The sequence below is a fragment of the Epinephelus lanceolatus genome, chromosome 14 (assembly GCF_041903045.1).
Source record: "Epinephelus lanceolatus isolate andai-2023 chromosome 14, ASM4190304v1, whole genome shotgun sequence".
NCBI classification, from domain to species: domain Eukaryota; kingdom Metazoa; phylum Chordata; class Actinopteri; order Perciformes; family Serranidae; genus Epinephelus; species Epinephelus lanceolatus.
Window position 1 is genome coordinate 37,250,162 of NC_135747.1, and position 23,819 is coordinate 37,273,980.

A 23,819-nucleotide genomic window follows, 5' to 3' on the forward strand; every position below is an offset into this window, starting at 1 on the left:
ATTGATATAACAGCAACCGTCAGCATATCATGCAAACGTTAAAGGACAACTTTTTTTTCATCGGTTTCTGACGCCGCAAGTCACTGCAGATTTTGATTACTTCTAAGTGAGACCGGGCTCTATGCACAAGCATTCTCTGTGGGGGCCCCTGCTCTTCCTCTCTTCCACTTTTCTCTCACACACTTTTTTTTTTTTTTTTTTTGTTACAGTCAATTTCGTTTTTACACTTTTTTTTCTTTCTATCTGTTTCCTTGTTTTTGGAACCCAATTTCCATTTTTTGGGGAAGACATGACTGTGCACATTGGTGCTCCAGCAGCATAACAAGCTGTGTTATGCAGGGGTGGACTAAACCATATGCACCTTTAAGGGGTGAGAGGATGATGATTTTTTAATACAAAGTTCAGTCTTATTATTTGTCTTAATAAGAAGAAAAAACAGTCTTTCAGCTGATTTATTCAGCCAATTTAATTTTGTTATGGCACTAATTACTTAGAAATAAAAAACTGCAAACAAAACCCAAATGTCAAGGGCCCCCTCTTAAGCTTTTTATCACATATAGAGTCGGGATAACAAAAAAAAAAAAAAAAAAAAAAATCATGTTGGAGAAACTGCACAATAACAGAATCACTAGGCTTCTGAGCCTGAATAAAATGAGCTATATAAACAGTAACAGAGCTTTTCATCAACAGCATTTAACAGGACCACTGCATCAGAGTGAAACACTTTTCTTATGGGGAAAAGAAAGTGTCTCCCTCTGGTGGATAAACACTGTAACAACAGTTAAGAGCAGATCAAAAGTAAACTACTGAAGAAAATAATTGTTGCATGATGAGGGCTGGGAAAAGAGTGGTTACCTGCTTTGTTCTGACATCTTCAGCAACACAGAGGTAGAAAACTTTCTACATTACATGTTACCATAAAAATAAAGACAACACACAAATAACTTATTCATTACTTCGAGCATTTTAATGAACAAGTCGACATTTTGCAACAACATAAATTACATTTGTTGTCAAGTACTTTTAAAGAACATCCTACACTGGAGATAAATATACAGAATGCTGTGTCTTCATCAGTCATACAGAAACAACAGTAGAATAAATAAATAGTCTCTTATAGACGAATACAGAATTTAAGTGTCAGCCTGTTCACCAGACTAAATGTTGTAGGCTTTATTTGCACAAAAGGATTATTTGCATAAAAGTGACTCAACAGAAATACAACAGCAAAGGAAGAACAAGTTGTGCAGGTGAGATTTGAGGAACCCCTCAGGGCTGATGAGGAATCTCACCTCAGAAAGCATCAGAGGCAAACACAAAGGTGATGTCATTAGGAAATGTAAACAAGCAAACAAAGGGTCAATACGTGTGTGTGTGTGTGTGTGTAGAGAAAAGCATTCTTATGTTCTTCTGATGCAAAGTTTTATTAATGAAAAAACGTGTGCAGTGGTTAGCACTGTCACCTCACAGCAAGAGGGTTCCTCGTTTCAAACCGTTTGTGAGGGAGCCCTTCAGTGTGGAGTTTGCATGTTCTCCCTGTGTCAGCGTGGGTTTCCTCCAGGTGCTCCAGCTTCCTCCCACAGTCCAAAGACATGCAGGTTAACTGGTGACTCTAAATTGTCCGTAGGTGTGAATGTGAGTGTGAATGGTTGTCTGTCTCTATGTGTCAGCCCTGTGATAGTCTGGTGACCTGTCCAGGGTGAACCCTGCCTCTCACCCAGTGTCAGCTGGGATAGGCTCCAGCCCTGAGCTACCCCCGACAGGATAAGCTGTAATGGAAAATGACTGACTGACTCAGTGTCATTTATGTGTGGTTAGGTTTAGGCACAAATTCCACTTGGTTATAGTTTGGAAAACATAATATTTGAGCTTAAAATACCTGCTTCTTGTGGCTAAAAAACTGCTGGAGTCATCCCTATGTTCCCTGGGTCCTGTGTTCCCCCCTATGTTCTGCAACCTTGGCTTTTTCCCTTTCTAAATATATGTGACTCTTGGAGAGCGTTGTCTGCGCCTTTGGGCATTGAATCATGCAATCACATGAGGTAAGTGCGTTTTTCTTTCGCGTTTCAGGGGCGAACATTGGACCTGGGGGACATAGCACCCTTTTTCGGAGAGGTCCCTATATTATGGGGGAACATAGGTACGGTCCCCTTAAAAACACCCACAGTGGGTGCCTGCAAGCTTTTGGAAGACGCGACTCACCAAGGTCAAGGACAAAGTCGGCTCATCTACTACGTCACCTTAGAAACGTTGGTATGACACGTATGAAACATACAAATGTAAAATATCCATGGTTTGCTGACATGTTCAGCACCAACATTTAATCTGCCGAATGGGCTGAAACAGCAAAAAGACAAATACAACCACATGTATAGTCACAGAACATAAAAAATATAGAGTCTACATTCAGATGGCAACTGCACATCAGTACAAGTTGGACACAGCAGTGGTCTGATGTGAGTACAGAGCTCTTGAGGTGAAGACCAATAGTTGTATCCAGGAACAGCATGACATAGAAGCAAAGAGAAACAGCAGCGTACTGCGCAGTTAATTGGAGAGTAATTCAGATTAGCTGTTGCGCAGGGTGTGGGTACTGACTCCTAACTAAGAATTGCAAGCAGCTTGGTGTGATTCCCCTCTGGACCAATCAGAATGTGATGACACCCTCTCTGAGGATTTAAGAGAGGTGAGGAAATGCACTACCAGGACATTCTGATCCTCAATCGAATACAGACCTCATGTTAGAAAACACTGTCACTCATGAACTCTGGTCTCGAGGCTCATTTGAGAATTCATTTTGCTGTGCTGTTTTTATTGTGTGTTCTAAAACCTAAGTGGAGGGAACACAAGGTCAGCTACCTCTGGGCTGTTCTTGGTGTTTGACGCAAGAGTTTGCTTATTAAACGATCACCTAACACTTTATATAGTGATTTTATTTCTTGGTTTATTTCACTGAGACCCAATTTAACCCATATAAAAACACCTTTGTTCTGAAAGAGGCTATTGTTTTGTGCTGTTACTAAGGAGGCGCTCTCCTTTGTAAAGGTTCTCCTGAGATTCGTTTCCACAAGTGAATATATTTTTTTATCATGTGGTTGGGAACTGAGTCTCACGCTTCCTTCCAACCAGTTGAAATCTGGGGAGTCAGCCCAGCCACAACTGAGGCGTCACCAGGGCCATGTTTTATAATGACGCACTCAGACATAGACTGATGAGGTGTAAACCGTGACAGTCACAGTGATGTCACGGCTGGTAAAAATGATCCTGAAGGGCTGAACCACAATTTCTACAAATTCCCGTCATAGACACATGAAATTTTCACCAATGACTGGACGTGGTGTGCAAATGGTGCTCAAGAAATATAATGCTGATGGGTCAGATGGGGTTACGCTATAATTATGGTTAAAGAAATTCTGTTTTGAAAGGCCACCCCCTTCGTACCGTATGTCGGATTGACTTAGAATTCGACACACATGTTCAGCTGAATGCATTCTATGAAAGCCTCAGGAACTCTCAAGGTCCATCTGACCAGATTTTCTGCCATAATGAATCTTTTTAAAAACACATTTTTGACATCTCCCCTTAAGCTGAAGGTCTGATTTATACCAAATTTTCTGTGGATCACCATGAGATGAAGGTCATCAAACGGTATCAAAAGCTTTTTGATATCTCATTGGATTGTGTTGATATTGACCAATGAACTTTAGAAGGTGTATGTTCAGTACATTAATGGATCTTACTCCTTAACCACTCTGCCAATCATCACAAACTTGCAGGCGACGTCTTGAGAGGTACCAGGAACATATCCTGAAAGTTGTATTCAAATTGACCACTAGGGGGCACTGCACATGCAAAAAAATGGGCATGAGATTATACAAATCAGACTGGAAATCAGTAACTGATTGTCAAATCATTACAAAACTTGCAGGGACTGTTAAATAATAATGACGAACCACATGTGTTAAATTATTTGTAAATTGGTCAATAGGGGGCGCCACAAGTTCCAAACAAGTGCAATGGCCTTTTGGAAAATTTACCCATCAATGAGGGTTTGTTCAAACATCAAAAAAACTAAGACATTAAAGCATGTCCCCAAAAACCTGTTGTTTATCTTTAATGCAGGCATCTTAAATTATCAAAGATCTTGATCCTACCAAGCTTTCAACTTTTAAAGTTCCATTCTGACTTCAACCCCGAAATTGCTGCTTATTTTTCACCTGTTGTTATGTTCTTAACACCGCAGCAAAAACAGTTTAGCTCAGACACTTGCCTCTCAGGGGTTCTGTACTTTCACCCTGTGGGAATATACATCCAGTCTTTAACCAGCAGGGGGCGATAATGATGTGAGCATTCAAATGTAAATACTTTTATGGATGAATAAACAGGTCCTTGAACCGACGGTACATTCTGACATAACTGATGACCCTGTGTAAAGCGTTTGATGGGCCCATGCATCTGGATCCTTTTTATTACACATGCTAATTATCATTCCAGTAAAGCCACAGTAAACTCATAAGAGTTTCAAATAATACCAGACTGCAGACATTTTTTGGCAGGTGTTGCAGGCATCAGGTATCTTACTCTCTTCCAGAAGCGTGAGTTCCAGGCTGTGGCGCCCCGCGAACCCTCTGGCCACCTGATGGGGGCACTCTTTTGAATCAGGTGCTGCAGACCAGCAGGAAGGTGTGTGTATCCTTTTGGCCCAGTATCCCCAAGCTGGATCAGAATCACGCTCATTTCCCTCTGGACCAGTGCATGGTGGAGCCCCAACTGGAAAAGGATCAGTGACATTTTTATTAACTGAACACACTGGATGTTTAGTCACACAAAGATTTCCCCAGAGCAGTGCAGCAAGTGTGAAGCCAAGATTGGAGACACACCATGAGCCATATTTATAAAACCATAACACGTAGCCTGAAGCAGTGGCCGGAAATTCACTGTGCTTCAAAATAAAGTGTGTTTTTTACAAACTTGACATGTTTGCAAGTCACTTGTAGTCCATTCAGAATGGACCCGCGACCCACTTTTGGACCATGACCCACCTCTTTGGAACCACTGGTTTTAAGAGCATGATGCAAGTGCATTTAAGGCGTCTCCAACAGACACTTTCTCCATAATCTGGACGTTAAGTGAGGTGCCAACGGCGCAAAGGGGTTGTATTTAGTCCCTTAATAATAGGTGTGTTTTGGGCATAACATGTATTAAAGCAATAAGAGTTCCAGCTCCCATTCCTTTTAAAAGCTAGGTGTGCCTGGCTTTTAGAGAATGTCATCAGTATTATCCTCATTAATGATGTATAATTTTACCCATCTGCACATCTGTGTGTGTGTGTGTGTGTGTGTGGGTGTGTGTGTGTGTGTGTGTGTGGAACAAGCAGAGTGTACATGTAAGACTTTCACGCCCTTGTGCACACAGATTTTGATGCAAGTTGCTGTTGACACAACATGGGTGCTGGCCATGACAGCGACGACTACATCAGTCTGAAGCTAGCAATGACAGACGCACTGTGCTGAGTGAAAGATTAAGCATGATGATTAACATTTGATGATGTCATCATCTTGAGAGAACAAGTTTTCTGTTGCATTGATGACTTTTTCAGCAATCATCTACAGATGCATCCACTTTTACATCTGGAACCTTCTGTCTATGACGGGCTTGAGTCGCGCCCTCGTTGAGGACTTGGATCAGATTAAAGGGGAACTAATGTTTTTATCAACCTGGATTGTTAGTATAATTATCTGACAACATAACGGAAAGGAGAAATGAACATCTGTGTTTACCTTTAGCTGGATTCAGACATGTTCCAGACATGTGTCTGTTGCTGCTCCCTCTCTCTCCTCGTCCGCTCTTCAGTTTCAATGAGCTCTGCATCCGTGTTCAAATAAATTCAAATGGCTCATCCAGATCCGGTTGGTCAAAATCGGGTAAAAATTCGGACATGTTTGCTGTGAGTCAAAACACTCACTCAGAGAGTGAAAGTCTGCCTCTGAAATCTCACATCTCGCGAGATTTGAGTTATAGTTACAAGTTACCACTGGAGTGACCTTACAAACCTTACAAAGAGTTACTCTGTTTGGAGTAGTCATGGCTGAATTTTTACCCGATTTTGACCAACTGGATTGGATGAGCCATTTGAATTTGATGACTGCCCGTATTTATTTGAACATAATCTCTCAAGACAGATTCTGCAATTTACACTGTAGAATCTGTCGGCAGCCCTGTGTGAAAGACGACTACAGATGGGGGGGGCTTTGAGGTTGAACGATGCTGCGCTTTAGCCAATCACAACCGCGTCCATGGCGACCGCTCCACCCAAGACGCCGTCTCGTCAACGTGAAAAACATTGACAACAACACAGCTTACAACTGTTGTGCATCCACCAGCACACCTTCCACTCCTCACAACAGGAAAAAAAAGGGCATTAGTGGCAATGTTTTTACCGCCGTTTGGTTCGAGTTGGAGGTAGCACTGGGGGCACCGCCGGAAGTGAAGGGGGTGAGCGATCCCCGAGGCCCCTGCACTTCCGTTAATCGAAAAACTATAGGCAGTGCCTCCAGAGGTAAAGGAAGAAAAATTATTATTTTATTTTTTTTTACTGATGGATTTCCAGATTGATTTGAACACGAAGTACACGGACGCAGAGCTCATTGAAACTGAAGAGTGGACAAGGAGAGAGAGGGAGCAGCAACAGACGGAGGAACATGTCCGAATCCAGCTAAAGGTAAACACAGACGTTCATTTCTCCTTTCCGTTATGTTGTCGGATAATTATGCTAACAATCCGAGCCTATCTGTGTGGAAAAAATGCACTTTTAGTGGACGTATTTTGACGTTGTTTGACGCTGTCCCAGTGCCCTATTATTTAATATAACGCATGCTCACAGGCTGCAGGCAGGTCAGCCCTAGCTTCATACTGGAGAAATGTCACATATTGAACATCCTATCATCCTATCGTCATTTAGACAAACGTAGGTCGGAAAATAGGGCCCAGGTTGATAAAAACATTAGTTCCCCTTTGATCTGATCCTGTTTGATTCAGAGGTGGGAACCATTTGCGACCACATGCCTTTGCTGACGTCAACCCCATTTGAACCCTGGACCTTCCACTTGGAAGACAAGTGCTGGAGGCCTCCAGCAATTATCTACAGATAACTGTTTAAATACACCTCTAATTTAAGCTATCAAACATTATCTCATCTTGATTTGAAGCAGAAATCAGACAAAAGATCTGCAATCAAGCAACAGTCTGTATGCACACACCAAATAAAACAAATAATTACCAGTGGAATATTCACACATTGGGTGTGAACCATATTAGTAGACCTGATTTGCTACTGTCTGTGCCAATATTTTTAACAATTTTAAACCTTCTTGTAATTTAATCTTCACAAGGTTAACCAGTAGTCTGTGCAGAGAGGCCTGGGTGCAAAAACATACAAAATGTTGCACAAAAAAACACAATAAAAGTATGATCTAAAAAGGAAGCTCAGACAGCACTGCATATTAAAATGATATATCATAAATGGGAAACAAAACAAATAAATATAGAGGAGCATGATATTAATATAGTAGTTGGTTAGAAAATTGAACAGTAAAGATACATTACAAAATTAACAACAAGCCAACATTAATGCAACGCAAATATAATTAAGAAGAAAAGGAATATAAGTTGTGTCCCCAGCTGTTTTATTGTTCTATTCATTTTGTCATGAGAGGGTTTTATTATTCAGTGTGTCCTCAGTCTTTCTCAGTATTTATCACGTTAATGTGAATAGTAACTACTGCCTTCAGTAAGACTCGTACCTGCCAGTCGAAGCCTCCTATCACTGAGGTTTGGGGCGAGGCAGGAGGTCCGTCTGCATTCTCCAACTCTGATCCTGAGCCCGGGGTGAGGATGACCATCAGCCTCTTGCTCTGCTTCATGCAGTCCTCCACCAGCTCCAGACGGTCTGTGGGGTCACACAGAACAAGGTCATATAGTGACTGAAAAACGGTTCATCAGAACAAACCACGGTGCTGGACAGGATCTTTTCAGAGAAGTTCACCATGTCAGAAATGAATAAACTAAATCCACCATCTTGAACATTTCTGCTCAGTTGGGGCTACACTTTGATGAAAGTTGCAAAGTCGTTGCACCTACGACTGATCTGATGTGAATCTTTTAAAGTTTTAAATTTAGACAGTCGCTGTAGTTCCGCCATCAGCACTATTAGAGCCAAATTTTAGTTTAGGACATCTGGCACAGCTCTGGACCTTTGTGCAAAGTTTGGTTTATTTTCATGAATGAAAAGGCAGATTTCACGACAGGAAGAATAACAATAACAAGCGTGTCCAGGCCCTAATAATGCAAACCATGTGAGCAACATTATGTGACTAAGCCTCCATCATATGCAACACTCCAGATGGTGTTTTGAAGTTTGCCTCTCCAGTGTTTTTTTTATCCATACTTGTGTCCAAAATTTAAATCAAACAAACACAAAAATTAAATTCTGACCTTCCCCGGGTATGTCGTCCCTCCCGTGGATGAAGAGTCGATATCCGCACTTTTCCTCGAGGACGGACGGCAGTATCTTTGAGATGAACTGACAGAGTGCGTCCTCAGTGTCCTTGTCCATGCTCTGCATTTGGTAAACCACGTAGGCATCGTACATCCTCATATCTGGAAAATACAAGCAAATTCATGAAAGCCTAAATGTTTACTCTTTACTGTTTGTAAAAACGCTCGTCAGCGAAAGTTCAAATTCACTTTGGTTTAATGTTTTGCCTCAATATATTTGTCTTATTTTGCCGCTGTGACTCTATAGCCCCGTTTCCACCAAACACTTTCAGTATGGAACCTTTTGAACCAACAGTAACCCTTCAGACATGGTACCTAGACCCTAGTGTTTCCACCACAAACAGTCCTCTTAAATGTGGGCGGGGTTGTTGTCACTCACTGCTCCGTCCAGCACTCACTGTATTTCCTCCTTTATCAGTCTGCACCTGGTTTATCGTCCACAGAACGAGGCTGCACGCCGACATTTTCACAACAAAACAGAACAGGCTGCAGTGAGAGTCTCTCTCCATGGGATATTTAAAAATAGCATGTTTGTGCATTTAGTCCTTCTCAGGCAAGCTCAGGGGTTTAGTGTTGCTGTAGCCCACAGGAACGACGCTCCATGACGCTTTTTTTTTTCTCCAAGTAAGCATTGGGATATGTGTCATTGCTATCGAAATTAATACATACAAACACTTGAAGATCCACTCATTACTAAAAGTGTGTGTCATATAAAAACTAAAGTAATGGTCAAAGTTGTCACAGTGAAATTAAAGGTGTGCTGATTGATCCACGTCGTCACCTCATGCATTGAGTAACATTAAAAGTTAACATTCCACCTTCAAAGTCGCCGGCAGTCGGCCCAGTGAATGAAGTTATTTTTTCTCAGACTCCAGCTGCTGTGAGAGGCAGCAAAACATCCTTTCATTTTATAGTTACAGTTTACTGATAAAACTCTCCACAGTATGAACAGTGGTTATGTCTTGATCCTGGGTTTGTTTATATTTCCTGTTTGTGTTCTTCTTTGATTCATGTTATTCATTCATGATTGAGCTGCTTCCTGTTTTATTTTGTAGATTCTCTCCTCATGTGTCATGTCTGGCTTTACTTCCTGTCTTTGTGTGCTTTCCCGCCTGTTTTCTGTCACACCCGTCTCATTAGTCCTTCCCTGTTCCCACAGTCTTCCCTTCACACCTGTTGTGTATTAGTCTTGTTTACTCCACCCTTGTTGTTAGCCAATCCTCATTTCCTTCCCCTTGCCCATGTCCTCCTCCTCCAGAGGGGTATTCCAGGTAGGAGGTTCAACAAAGGCCCAATTCCAATCCGAACTCTGAGTTGATTTACCCTGAGATGGGAAACTCTGAGTTACCGGTTCCAGAACAGCTGATCAGAGTCAACTCTGAGTATGTTCACTCTGAGTTAAACCGACAATAAAAAGCCATCATCAATGGAGCTCCGACTCCACGATTCACCATGGCAACAGGTAAATAAAAGACAGCGCCTCCATTTTAATCCAGTGGATGTAGAGATATTAATGCATGTGTAGCAGACGGTGCACGTTTATCTTTAAAAGAAGAGCCTGAGTCAGAGCGAGGAAAGTGTAAATAAGTTAACCATAAAGTTAATAAAAACGTTTTATTCAGTGTTGTCCGTTTATTCATCATTTATCAGACTTACATTTTACATACACTTACACTTACATTTCCTTAATGAAGATAAAGTGGTGGAATCTGACTGTGTATCAGGCTGTAGATACATTACATTAAATTAATTATATACAATAATATATTTGTTCAGATTTAATCTGATGGGGAAAAACACAGGAGGCAGCAACTGAAAAATAGGAAGATTTAAAACATATAGGCTAGGCTATAGATCAAAGACATAAAGACATGACTGTAAACTCACAGTCTGACCCTGTAATAATATGTTTGGTGATTTGCACTTGAAAAGACGTTGAGGTAAAAATACAGTAGATTTTAAAATGTTGCACATCTATTTGTATCTTGACTCAACAGAATTCAGTGACTTTATTTCAGCTACAAATGTAGTAAATTTAAAGACACTGAAATGCTGCACCATTGCTCACTCAGAAATATTAACATATAATCCCCAATATTAGGCTATAGGAATTATGTTCCACCAGTGCGACCAATGACATCAGTGATAGAGATCATTAGTCATTGATGCTACGTGTCTAAAGCTTCATACTGATTTTTAAAATTTAAATAATTAGACCTACACATTATGTGCAATAAACATTTGGGAGCTGCTCTAACAGACTGACGGTCTGATCCTTGTGCACAGTGTTATAAAAATAATAATTATAAAAAGGACAGAGGTTTGAGTCTGAGCTGAGGGTGAATTCTCGCTGTGTAATATTTGAATGTAAAGACAAAAACTGATGTCCAAAGAAATGACTGATTTGCATAAATTCGTAAATTAAGACAGTCCTGAGTAACAAACTAATATCCAGCAGGATTTAGACTGTGACAGACGGTAAATCTCCGCTAATGAATACGTTTCGATACAAGCTTTGACACGGACTGAATGAATGAGGAAATAAACAGCGTGTAAGAGGGAGGAGACAGAGAAAAACTCAGGGTTTATTGAAGAAAACCTGTCAGCGAGCAGGTTATGTTCACAGAGCCTGTTACCATGGTGACTGACTCAGAGTTTCAGTTACCTCTCTTTCTGGAACGGATAACTCAGAGTTTCCCTCAACTCAGGGTTAACTTACTCTGAGTTTTCACATAACCCGCTTTCTGGAATAACCCTCAGCTGTGTCTCGTTCTTGTGATTAGTTTTCTGTATATATATACAGTACAGGCCAAAAGTTTGGACACACCTTCTCATTCAATGCGTTTTCTTTATTTTCATGACTATTTACATTGTAGATTCTCACTGAAGGCATCAAAACTATGAATGAACACATGTGGAGTTATGTACTTAACAAAAAAAGGTGAAATAACTGAAAACATGTTTTATATTCTAGTTTCTTCAAAATAGCCACCCTTTGCTCTGATTACTGCTTTGCACACTCTTGGCATTCTCTCCATGAGCTTCAAGAGGTAGTCACCTGAAATGGTTTCCACTTCACAGGTGTGCCTTATCAGGGTTAATTAGTGGAATTTCTTGCTTTATCAATGGGGTTGGGACCATCAGTTGTGTTGTGCAGAAGTCAGGTTAATACACAGCCAACAGCCCTATTGGACAACTGTTAAAATTCATATTATGGCGAGAACCAATCAGCTAACTAAAGAAAAACGAGTGGCCATCATTACTTTAAGAAATGAAGGTCAGTCAGTCCAGAAAATTGCAAAAACTTTAAATGTGTCCCCAAGTGGAGTCGCAAAAACCATCAAGCGCTACAACGAAACTGGCACACATGAGGACCGACCCAGGAAAGGAAGACCAAGAGTCACCTCTGCTTCTGAGGATAAGTTCATCCGAGTCACCAGCCTCAGAAATCGCAAGTTAACAGCAGCTCAGATCAGAGACCAGATGAATGCCACACAGAGTTCTAGCAGCAGACCCATCTCTAGAACAACTGTTAAGAGGAGACTGCGCCAATCAGGCCTTCATGGTCAAATAGCTGCTAGGAAACCACTGCTAAGGAGAGGCAACAAGCAGAAGAGATTTGTTTGGGCCAAGAAACACAAGGAATGGACATTAGACCAGTGGAAATCTGTGCTTTGGTCTGATGAGTCCAAATTTGAGATCTTTGGTTCCAACCGCCGTGTCTTTGTGAGACGCAGAAAAGGTGAACGGATGGATTCCACATGCCTGGTTCCCACTGTGAAGCATGGAGGAGGAGGTGTGATGGTGTGGGGGTGTTTTGCTGGTGACACTGTTGGGGATTTATTCAAAATTGAAGGCACACTGAACCAGCATGGCTACCACAGCATCCTGCAGCGACATGCCATCCCATCCGGTTTGTGTTTAGTTGGACGATCATTTATTTTTCAACAGGACAATGACCCCAAACACACCTCCAGGCTGTGTAAGGGCTATTTGACCAAGAAGGAGAGTGATGGAGTGCTGCGGCAGATGACCTGGCCTCCACAGTCACCGGACCTGAACCCAATCCAGATGGTTTGGGGTGAGCTGGACCGCAGAGTGAAGGCAAAGGGGCCAACAAGTGCTAAACACCTCTAGGAACTCCTTCAAGACTGTTGGAAAACCATTTCAGGTGACTACCTCTTGAAGCTCATGGAGAGAATGCCAAGAGTGTGCAAAGCAGTAATCAGAGCAAAGGGTGGCTATTTTGAAGAAACTAGAATATAAAACATGTTTTCAGTTATTTCACCTTTTTTTGTTAAGTACATAACTCCACATGTGTTCATTCATAGTTTTGATGCCTTCAGTGAGAATCTACAATGTAAATAGTCATGAAAATAAAGAAAACGCATTGAATGAGAAGGTGTGTCCAAACTTTTGGCCTGTACTGTATGTCAAAGTATTCATAGCACCAGACTATATAATCATGTTGTATGCACCTACTGAAAGAACACATCTATAACACACTATGTCTTGTTTAATGATGAAACACATACTCAAATGTTGTAATACACACACACATTCACATATTGTATTCTAAAGGTTCACTTTGTATAAGAATGAATGAGAGCACTGAGGACTGTATAAAAAGTCCCCAAAATTCACATGTTTTTTAAAAATAGAGTGAAAGCGAAACCAGACCTAAGGGTAGGAGATTTGGGAAACTCCAGGCTGCATTACACCATTAAAAACGGGCCCAATCAGAATTGGACACAAAGGAAAGTTTTCCACCAATAGAACTGGACTTGAGTGGGAAGGATTAGCAAAAGAGGTGGATACTCATTTGAATCTCCACCAGCATATAAGCCAGGGCTCGGAAAGCAGTTTTTCAGTCACACTCCGGAGTCTGACTCGCTAAGTTGTATGTGTTAAAGCCTGTTGACACAATAAACTTGATTGCATCGGACTTTGCCTGTTTCCAGTGTTTCTTTAAGTATTTACCAGCTGAACTTAAGATACCAAAATCGACATCTGAGGACAACTGACAAGAGACAAGAGGTTCAAGGTCGGGAGCCTACAGGCCCACTTCCAGGCGCCGACTTTAGACACTTCACTAACCAGCTAACATTACGAAGCAGCACAGTTATACTAGCTGGCGTGTTATCGTAATGTGAAAAGTTCAACAATTTTGCAGAACAGAACAGATGACAGACGCCAGATAGTGCGAGCGAGCTAGCTAGCTAACAAGCAACCTGACAACGGTAATATTAGCTATGTATGAACTTTTTTCCCCGTCTCTTGCTCGGTGGTAGCCATGGCGACATCTATCCCTTGCTGGCATCTCAGCATCTGACATCCCTCGCTCCGAAGGGCTAGTTTCATACCCACTACCCCTCGTTATGCCCCCTACCCCTACACGCAAAAAGGAATTGGGACACCACTACCCCTCGCAGGAACGCGCAAATGTAGGGGTAGGGCCAATGGTGTAGGGCTAAGGGGGGGTATTGGGATAGGCCCTCAGTCTGCATTTGGATCCTCCTTGAACTGATACTTGACAGGTTACATGAGTTTCAGCACCAGCCACAACTCAGCCCTGAGCAGAGTGACCATCTATTGACCAAAAATGGGGACAGTACAGAATGGTTCCACATCCACAAATTTTCACAGTGGAAACGGAAATAATGCGCACCGAACTGAATGCCTTGGATGCCTGCTGCTGAAGATCTGGCACCTGGTCACTACCTTTTTGTCAAGCCTCGACCTCACCTGAGCGCTGTGCAAGTACACATCCATACAGTTCCGCAACACAGATTATAAGAAGAAAATAGGAAAATACAGGCAGAGAGCAGAATCTCTGTGGAAAAATACATCACCACACACTGAGAGTGGGTCACACGTGATGATTGACAGGGATGACGATTGTTTTTTAGGAAAATCCTGTGTAGTGCTTCTTTAAGTGGTGACAATAGCTGGTTTGTGCATTTAGTCCTTCCAAGGCAAGTTCAGGGGTTTAGTGTTCTAGTGTTTAGTCTGTTCAGGTACTTTTTTTCTTTCTGATGAGATCATTATGACTCAATGCAGCCTCACCACACCCTGTCTGCTATGCTTTCTGTGAGCCTAAACATGAGTGTGAAGCAAAAGGTTCTTGGGGAAAAAAAGACATTGGTGGTCAAGGCTAAAAAAGCATTAGTGTTTGAACTGAATTCAACTATTTTTCCTATTTCCATTTGTGTGGAGCTGTAGCTGACACATACAGGGAAAAAGTTGTGTCACTGTCCAGTTGTCCCAAAAGCAATTCATCACTGGTTACATGTCTGTTGTTTTATTTCTACTTGTTCTGTAAGAGAGAACAAAGTGTGCAAACTGGATTCATCAGGGTGAGAAGAGAGTAAAGTGTGGCAGTCAGCTTGTGTTGAACCTTTCCTTGCAGTTTAAAGTTCTGCAATGTTCTGAAAATCTGTTGTTTCACACCAAAGCAGCTGGACGAGATGGCATATCGTCTCAGCCTCGGACGCAGCCTGCCACAGCGCTCCTAAAAATCCTTCAACTTCTAAACCCTCCACAGATTAGAAAAGTTCTTACCTTTTTTGTAGCTGCTTAGTGGGATGCAGCGTCTGAAGAAGAGAGCGAGGTCGATGGCGAAGCATTTGACCAGCATGGCGGCAAACACACCAAAAAGCAACACACACACGCCTCCGCTGACGAGTGGAATTATTGACTCTGGGAAATAAACAGGAAATTAGAGAAAAGAAAAGACGATGTGTGTGTGTGTGTGTGTCGGTCACTTAAAGATATGGAGGGCAATATTCTACATGTTTTGATCTTGTCAATACATTTCATAAAAACACTGAAATAAACAATGGATTACTTCAATAAACAAGTATTGTCTGTGTGGCCAAAGCCTGATAGACTCATACTCATCCATGATCCTGTCACTGACCTCTCCGCTTCAGAGTTATAATGGTAAAGTTATTTGTAGAGAGGCCTACGCCGATGCATTTAAACTCAGTCTTGAAATCTTCAGCAGACACTCTGTCAATGACCAGGGTTGCAGTGGAGATGGTCGTCTGTGAGGGACTCTCTAGGTTTCTGCCAAAGAACACACAGTTTGTTTCAGAAGCCAACAGTACCATTGATCACAGAAAACAGAGGAAGGAAATGCACAAAATCAAAATTCAGATTTAAACTGTTTCATAGCTACAGTAACATTTTTAGTCATGCTACTAGCAGCTCTGAGGGTAGCAATATCAATCAATGTAAACCTTCAACAGATACTGGATGGACTGCTGTGGCTGAGTCTTAACCAGGCACGTGCACAGAGAGACCCCAGGTGGCGCTCTAGCACCTGCTCTTTTGCTCTGTCTACAAAAGTGCCCTTTTTGCAAGACATGTTTTTTTTTAAGTAATTCTTACATTTCAGTTAATTTTGCCCCTGGCATGAATTCCTAATTCAAAGTGTGTTGTATGCCTGACAACTGATTTGAGACAAGCCCCTGCCCCTCCCTCTTTGACACACAGAAATCGAGTGCCCTGCAGAGCAGCATCACGTCTTCCTCATCTGCCTTCATGGACACCCAGGTAACGATAGCGTTGGCCCTAAGCCTCAGCATTGTTTGTAACGGTTGCGGGATTAAAACACTATCAAAATATCTCGATAAAGCCAGTCTAATTTAAGCAATAACCCACCATTAACAACAAGTCAGATAAGATCATCCACCTCCAACTCCAGATTCTGGTTCACCAACTGCCCAGTACAAGGAGAAAATTTAACTTATAATAAAGTTAAGTCTCCCACGTTGCATCTCTGATAATGAATTTAACAAAAACGACATGCAGTTTGGGGCTGCGCTGCGTAAAATATGCTCTTTTATCAATCAATCAATCAATTTTATTTATAAAGCCCAATATCACAAATCACAATTTGCCTCACAGGGCTTTACAGCATACGACATCCCTCTGTCCTTAGGACCCTCACAGTGGATAAGGAAAAATTCCCCAAAAAAAACCCTTTAACGGGGAAAAAACGGTAGAAACCTCAGGAAGAGCAACTGAGGAGGGATCCCTCTTCCAGGACGGACAGACGTGCAATAGATGTTGTACAGAACAGATCGGCATAATCTTTTATGTTCTCTGGGATCTAAAACAATATCCAAAGTTTCTTTAGAAGATAATTATAAGAATTAGTGCGTGACTATTTTAAAAAGAAAGGAAGAGAGGAGAGTTAGGACAAGAGACAAACAAGCTGAGAAGAATCAGCATGATCTTTTCTTAATTATAACCAAGTGCTTTTAGCATCCAAACCCAACCACCCGTTAACCATTATATCCAGGATGTCAAACTGACTCAGCAGCAACAACAGGTTAAAAAGACACTAGCCCTTTTTAGATAGGAATCGTGCAAATTTGCAGGAAAGCCCAATCAGTGTTTTTTCAGCATTGGCAGTATAAAAACAAAATCGGGGAGTGCAGCAAAATGCCACCTACTTATTTTGTTTATACAGAATGCGCCTTTTTCGGGGCAATGGGGGGCGTGAGCAAGTAACAAAACGTGTAGCTCAGTGTGTGACGTAAACAGTGACGTGGGAGGGAAGCTGCGTCTGGTCAGTCCTTCGGCGATTCTCTGGTAAGTCGGCCCGTTCTTCACCGTCCCTGTCATCTGACGGTTAATGGCCTCTTTGTTTGCGAGGACAAGGAGGGCGCACAATTCTTTGTCTCCCCAGTTGCTCATCTTTACAGTGTCTGTCAGGTTTGCATTTCCCTCTTGCTACTAGCTGCTCACTAATTCCTGCTATCAGCTGTTTCCTGTTTATCCACCGCCAGTGGCTCGCACGTGCGGCATCATCAACAGCTCCTCCCACAAGTCATCAACAGCCCCTCCTGTTGCGGAAGGCCGCCTCGGTCTGTTTAAACTAAAAGGGTTCCGCCAATATGATTACCGTACGAGGTGGAAAATTGGGCACCTCGGATCAACTCGCCAATCCGCCTCTGTGTGCGTAAATGCTCGCAGCTGGCCAGCAAAACGGCCCAACATTCACTGAAACTCTGGCAGTGTAAAAGGGGCCAAAGATAGTTAGGCTACTAACTACAGGCTACAGATCACAGTGTAAACATGAACCACCACATCACTGCTGATCGCCACAGAAGACAATGACTATAAAGGGAAACTTGGCTGATATTGAACCAGCTGTGTGGCATCACAGTGTGTGCAGATGAACCGTGTCTGGCTTCACTGTCATAATCATTAAAAAGCAGAAGCAGCATGTGTATACATTCAGTAGGCTATATCTTCAGTAGCTAGCTAGCTAACCCTACACTTTTCAGGGTTTGATTTTGGTTTTGGAACAGGGAAGAAATGTATGTCTTTTTCCAACCTCTCCAGATAACGAGTATCATTAATACACGACGTGCCCCAGGCACAACATTTAGCTCCAAATCCACAAAACCAGCCTGAAAATGAAGGAAATCTGAAACGACTGCATTAGAGTCAATGGAGCACAGCTGTGTTGTTGTCAGACCCTGGTGTGAGCCGGCCGGATGCTACGTCATGATTGGCCAGTCTGCGTCCAGCAAAGGGTCAGTTACATTTTGTACTGACAGTTTTCACACATCTTGTTTTGTTGTGTCATTTTTTCTTGAATCAGTGCAGTTCTGCTTAAATCAGGCTTACACTTTTGAGGTTTGACGGTATCCATCACGCTCCTGGACAGAGACTCCATTAACCTCCCACGTGGACTTGCAGTGAGATTTCACATTTATCCCACAGTAAACTGAGCAGTTCAGCTTCATCCCAGCGCCTGGAAGAAAGTTTGAATATCACATTAGAAATCAGAAAAACTGGACTGAATACAGTTTGGTAATCCCCTGACTGTTCATGTCGTGTCACCAGCAGGTCAAAGTTTTCACTTATCCAGCGGAAAGATCTCAACGCCCTCTAAATGAATTGGCACAAAATTTGTTAGAGAAATATATGGTGATGATGAAGTCTGCTGACTGTAGTAACCTTTAAGTGAAATGTCTCAACAGCTATCAGAAAGGTTGACATTAAATTTTGGTACAGACCAGTAGCAGTTCTAGCCCTAGGCGCAAAAAACCCCAAAAACACAGAATTAGGCAACATCTACAAGGCTTTATTATTTTGCCTCTAAACTGAGAACCACAAGGACATCCAAAATAACTGTCACAAGATCACGAGGAAAACTAAATTGTCCTTCATCAAAGAAATGAAAAGCACACTAAAGAGATTCCACTTCTTGCACTTAAAACAGGAAACACAATATATAAAGGATAAGAAAGGAAAAGAAAATACACACAATTCTGCACAAGGTACATCCATACCACAGATACAACAAGAAAGAAAATATAATACAAATAAAATGGAGAATAAACACGATGAATATTTACACTATTTACACAATTTATACTACTGCACTGATCAGAAGAACACACTTGCAGCTAAAACCTCATCCCTCTGGCCTTCCTTGCTGCAAAGTCCTCAATGATGTCACTGTAAGAGATCTGTTCCCCTAGTGCATGATTAATGCTAATTATTCCAAGGCCAGTGAGACATTCCTGGAACATGCTCTGCCTGAGCTACAGTGACTGGTAGAGTAAGTGCAATTCTGTGTGCAGTCCAAAAGTTGGGGAAGATGTCTGAGAGATCCTTCTCATGCATGAAGTGGAGCAAGTCAAGGAGGCTGGTGGTCTCTGCGGGCAGGTCAGGGAAGTTCTTCATTTCCTGCACAAGCTCTTGACTGTCCAAATCACAGTGCTCCTTGAACTGCAATGTGTTTCCAAGAGAGTCACATTGTTCAGCCAGCTCCTTGTCAGAGAGGTTTGGGAAATCAGTTGAAACCACCAAATTTCTCTCCCACATTTCCTAATGTTGAAAATCTGTCTTCAGTGGAAGAGGTGGCTGCATCAACCACAACACTGAAAAAAGTGACCTCCATCTTCTTCAGAGCATCGCTAAAAGGCTCATCGCAGGACTCATAGGAGAAACGGCGCTTTGTGGCCCTCAGTCTTTTTTGTTGAAGTACAGCCTCCACATTCATATCCTCACACAGGTCCTTGGCTGCCAACTGTGCGGACACAAAGCCACTAGCTGTACTGTTTAAATCTTTGCTTGGTCTTTTTCAAAAGATTGAGTGCCTAGTCCACATGCATCGTGGGAGAGTGTATCAGTTTGCTGAAATGCTGAATGTGGCATAGAATCTTTGGTGTGTTGTCAATCAAGGCCTCTCTTACTGCAGCTCTCTGGTACCTCAAAGGCTCGACGCTTTTGATTTTGCTTTCCCACCTCGTGTCTGACCACATCTTCAGAGTGATGGACATGGTCAACACTGCATAACTCAACCACATCAAATCAATGTTTTTACACCTATCAAATAACTTTTGGCGCAACTCATGATTCAACGCACAAAATGGAACTCATTCTCAGTGTTAAAGTAAGTACAAATTCGTGTGTCCCTTTGGTTTTACTCTCTGTTCCCTTTCTAAAGTTGGTGGTTTATGTGGGTCCATAAACGCAGGACGGGCAGAGCTCTTCATGATTTTGTTTTTCGTCAGCAACATTTTGTGGAGTTCGAGTCACAGGGTTGATAACTGATCCATTGATCCAATCGGACCTGATCAGATCGATGGAAGAGAGGAGCAGCTGCTGCAGAGGCATGTAAAAGCAATGTTCTGCTGCTCCATCTGTGCCGAGAGTATGCTCTGTGCTCCGAGAACAGTGCAATGAATAACTGAACAATTTATATTTATATTCCAACAGCTGACCAACTAAATGGTCCTGCTCTAAACATAGAAAATCAATATGTGGCAACAGATGTGGTCGCCACAAATAAATGAGTGTGGGAATGCGTGGGAACTCCACAAATTATTATGTTTCCTGACTCTTTAAGGATCTCTATTGGTAGTTACCCAAGTGTGAATTGTTTGGGCACAATTCTAACAATTCACAGATGTCTTACTGAAAAACAGCACTTAAACAATGATCAGAAACTTGTGGGTGAGATGTAAGTGGCTTAGTCAATACAGGAAATGTATTCGCAGTGTTCTGACAGCACTGTGGTGTTATGAGGTGAAGTTTTCTAACCTTCATCAGCAAGCTGCTCCTTGTTGGTTGGAGAAATGATCTCCACCGGAACGTGGACCTCTATCTCTGCAGGCAAGCAAAATCAAAATACAATGAGTGCTTCTTTTCATTCTTTCCTGTAGGACACATGACAACAATTACATTCCAGTGCTATGACTCTAATCAATTATTATTTCACCTGATACCCAAAAAATTGTACCAGCTCTTTAGCCTATGACACAACAAAGATTTTATGAACCGTAATTTGAGAAATGTTGCATGCATCACATATTCTCAAGTACATTATACAAATGTATTTACGGCGTCTCCAATTCCACTCTAAGTAGTTAAACTGCATATGATCTGGGTTCAAAGTCAGGCGCAAGGGGCAAAGGGGTTGCACAAGTCTCTTAATTAATCATAGGTGTGTTTTGGTTGTAAAATGAATTTAACCAACCAAAGTGTCATCTTCTATTTCCTTTAAAAGCCAGGTGCACCTACACCTGGTGCACTGCTATTTACATGGTGAGCTCAGCAAATTGGAGAAGCAAGCACGTTTCTGCTGATAGTAACGCAGTAAGAGCAGTTACGTCACTGCGGCAAATACTGACAGACATTTAAGCAGCAAAACTTAAAAACCGTAGTTATAAACTTGGCAGATGAAACAGAACTAAACTTTTAGCCTCTGAAACAATCAATGAAAATAGACTGCAAATGTGCAAATGTGCACAGCATCTCTCTTAATGTGGACTTGGACAGCAGCTCTGCAGCTCTGCTCTGATCTCTGCTATGTTCACATTTTGAGGAATGTAACTGATAACAAAAGCTGGACTGGAGTGTGGAATGGGCAATTTTTAATTTGATTTTTAATTTCTGTCTATGCTTGTTTAAACCTTTATGTCTATGTCAATACCACTGTGGTGGTGTTGAAGGAAAGTGTGGTTGTCATTTTTTTTTGTCTTTTATGAGCTGCTGGACAGTTGAATTTCCCTTCGGGGATCAATAAAGTTCTTTCCATTCTGTATTTTTCACAATAATAATGTATTTTTTTAATCACCCGCAACACATCTGCATGTCCCTGTGTGTGCAACAAGCAGAGTGTACACACGCTTTAAACATGTCTATGTCAGCACATCTTACTATCTGACACGATGCGCCCTTTGAATAGCAGGAAAATACTGCTTCAGACCAGGTTATTGTTGCTCAATGGCACAATTGCTTACTATTTGCTCAAAATGGCAGCAAACCATACACATCCTACATAATCATGTGCAGGTAATCTCTGCATAACCCACGTATTTAGGAAGGCTGCAATCATGTGACCAATGCCCTGACCAGAGTAACGAAGGATGTGGTCATGTAAGCAGGAAGGTTGTGACAGTTGATGGGTCAAAAAACACAGGACTTTTCCCAGGAGAGAGGTGTCTGAAACTTGAATTGACTAATTTTATCTTCTTTTCCTAAACCTAACCACAGTACCTTTTTTTGCCTATCTCCGTTATCTCTGTAACTTTATGTTAACTACATACTACATGTTAACTTTGTGGGGTGCTAATTCGTAGGGATATATGCACCATTGTGTGTGCATTTTTGCAGGATATTTTATGAACCGTTGGAGCCGTATGGAGATATATTGCAGCACAGCAGAATTAATAGTTACACGCTCACCAACTGCTATATGCACTGACGGACAGCTGAAAGGCAATGCAACTACATAGATTTGGGGAAAAAAAAGGTGAATGAACTATATAGTCAGTGGCTGCAAATCTTTGAACTGAACTTAACAAAATGATTTGAATCAGCAAAGCGATTCATAATTTCTACCTCTGGCATTTAAGCGTACACTTAACCTGGCAAAAAGAGAATTAGGGAAGGGAAGCAGAAAGAGTTAAAGAAGCAACAAGTGCAAAGATTCAAAGATTTATTGTTATTTGCACAGAGATACATGCTACAGTAAACATTGCTGTACATCATAATCTTAGAGAGCATACACAGAACAGTCACTTAGCAAGATCCAAAAATGATAATATTAAGAAAACACTAGTGCAAGTTGTAGTGTAGTGAGTTTTTACAGTACATTTAGATATGCAATGATTTTTCACAACAAGTTCAGGATGCCTGGTGGTGTCCAGTGCAACATAAAATATGCACAGAGTATTTCTTAAACAATATAGTGAGGTGTACAGTTTACGTCTTTGTAGCAGTAGCAGTGTGGAGTGTATGTATATGTTTATTTAGATGGGTGAGGGTGGGGTAGATTGTGAGGCGGTGGTGTGATCTCTTATCCTAGACGTTCTGCAAACGTGAGAGGACCATGATGAGTCAGTGCCGAGTGATGCCACATTTTCCCTTGTTGCGCCTTCTTCACAGGTGGGATTTTGCAGTTCAGCTTTTGGTCTTCACTGATATGAACAGCACAGGAATTTAAATTTAAATACATTACAGTCAGTGGCACATAAAAGCAATTCACTACTCATAACTAACATAACTCTGGTTCTGGGGAACTGCCTCCTGTTACTTCTGTTCTATGCGGTGCTGTGTAAGAAATATATAATCATTTAATTTAATGAAACACAGCTGCAAACAGAAAAGCCTTTAGCTGTGAATTAAAGGTCTAGTTTGTAGGATTAAGTGACATTAGGAACTGGGAATCCTGACATCCAGGACGCTCTGTCAAGTGCGACTCGGGGCAGCTCGCAAATGTTTGCCTTATTATTGTTGATTTCTTTGTTTCTGTGTCGTGATCGTCAACTTTCATTTCTCGGAAAGCTACGTGTGTAAGTTGCAGTTATGAACCTGAGGAACTATGTGACGATTTGTGCTGCTTTATGGACTTTATTCTCCTGGCTGGTTTGTGGAGATCAACACAGTGACAATGGAGGCGGCTGCACTCTGCACCAATTCACTTATAGCCGGGAGATTCTCCTGTCTTTACAACCTTCTGCAAGCAACCCTGAGATCTTTTCCTGACTGTTACGTGGACTGGACAGTGATCAGCTGTCCAGAAAGACACCTTTGAAAAGGATTCGCAGGAAAAGAGGGAAAAAGGGGAGGTGTCCAGCGGAGAATCAGGAAAGTTGATCTTGGCGTCAGACGGAGTCTCCCTCCTCTCCCAACAGTTCTGCTTTCCAATGTGCAGTCCATCCGAAATAAGGTGGACGAATTGGAGGCTTACGCTAAATGCAAGCAGGAGTTTAAGGAGACGTGTCTTT

At 41.8% G+C, this 23,819-nt stretch overlaps 1 protein-coding gene across 2 annotated transcripts in view; it reads right to left on the reverse strand.

The window, feature by feature from the left end:
• Positions 1 to 945: 945 nt before the first annotated feature.
• The window catches only part of LOC117249054 (interleukin-1 receptor type 1), a 39,950-nt gene continuing 17,076 nt past the window's right edge, over positions 946 to 23,819 (reverse strand). For both annotated transcript variants that reach the window (XM_078174665.1, XM_033614421.2), the window contains 7 exons: positions 20,629 to 20,694; positions 18,202 to 18,328; positions 15,476 to 15,624; positions 15,118 to 15,255; positions 8,494 to 8,658; positions 7,803 to 7,948; positions 946 to 4,770 (listed from right to left, as the gene is read on the reverse strand). In XM_078174665.1, the coding sequence (XP_078030791.1) occupies positions 4,522 to 4,770; positions 7,803 to 7,948; positions 8,494 to 8,658; positions 15,118 to 15,255; positions 15,476 to 15,624; positions 18,202 to 18,328; positions 20,629 to 20,694 (1,040 nt within the window). In that variant the 3' untranslated portion in view covers positions 946 to 4,521. The remainder of the gene's footprint in view (positions 4,771 to 7,802; positions 7,949 to 8,493; positions 8,659 to 15,117; positions 15,256 to 15,475; positions 15,625 to 18,201; positions 18,329 to 20,628; positions 20,695 to 23,819) is intronic.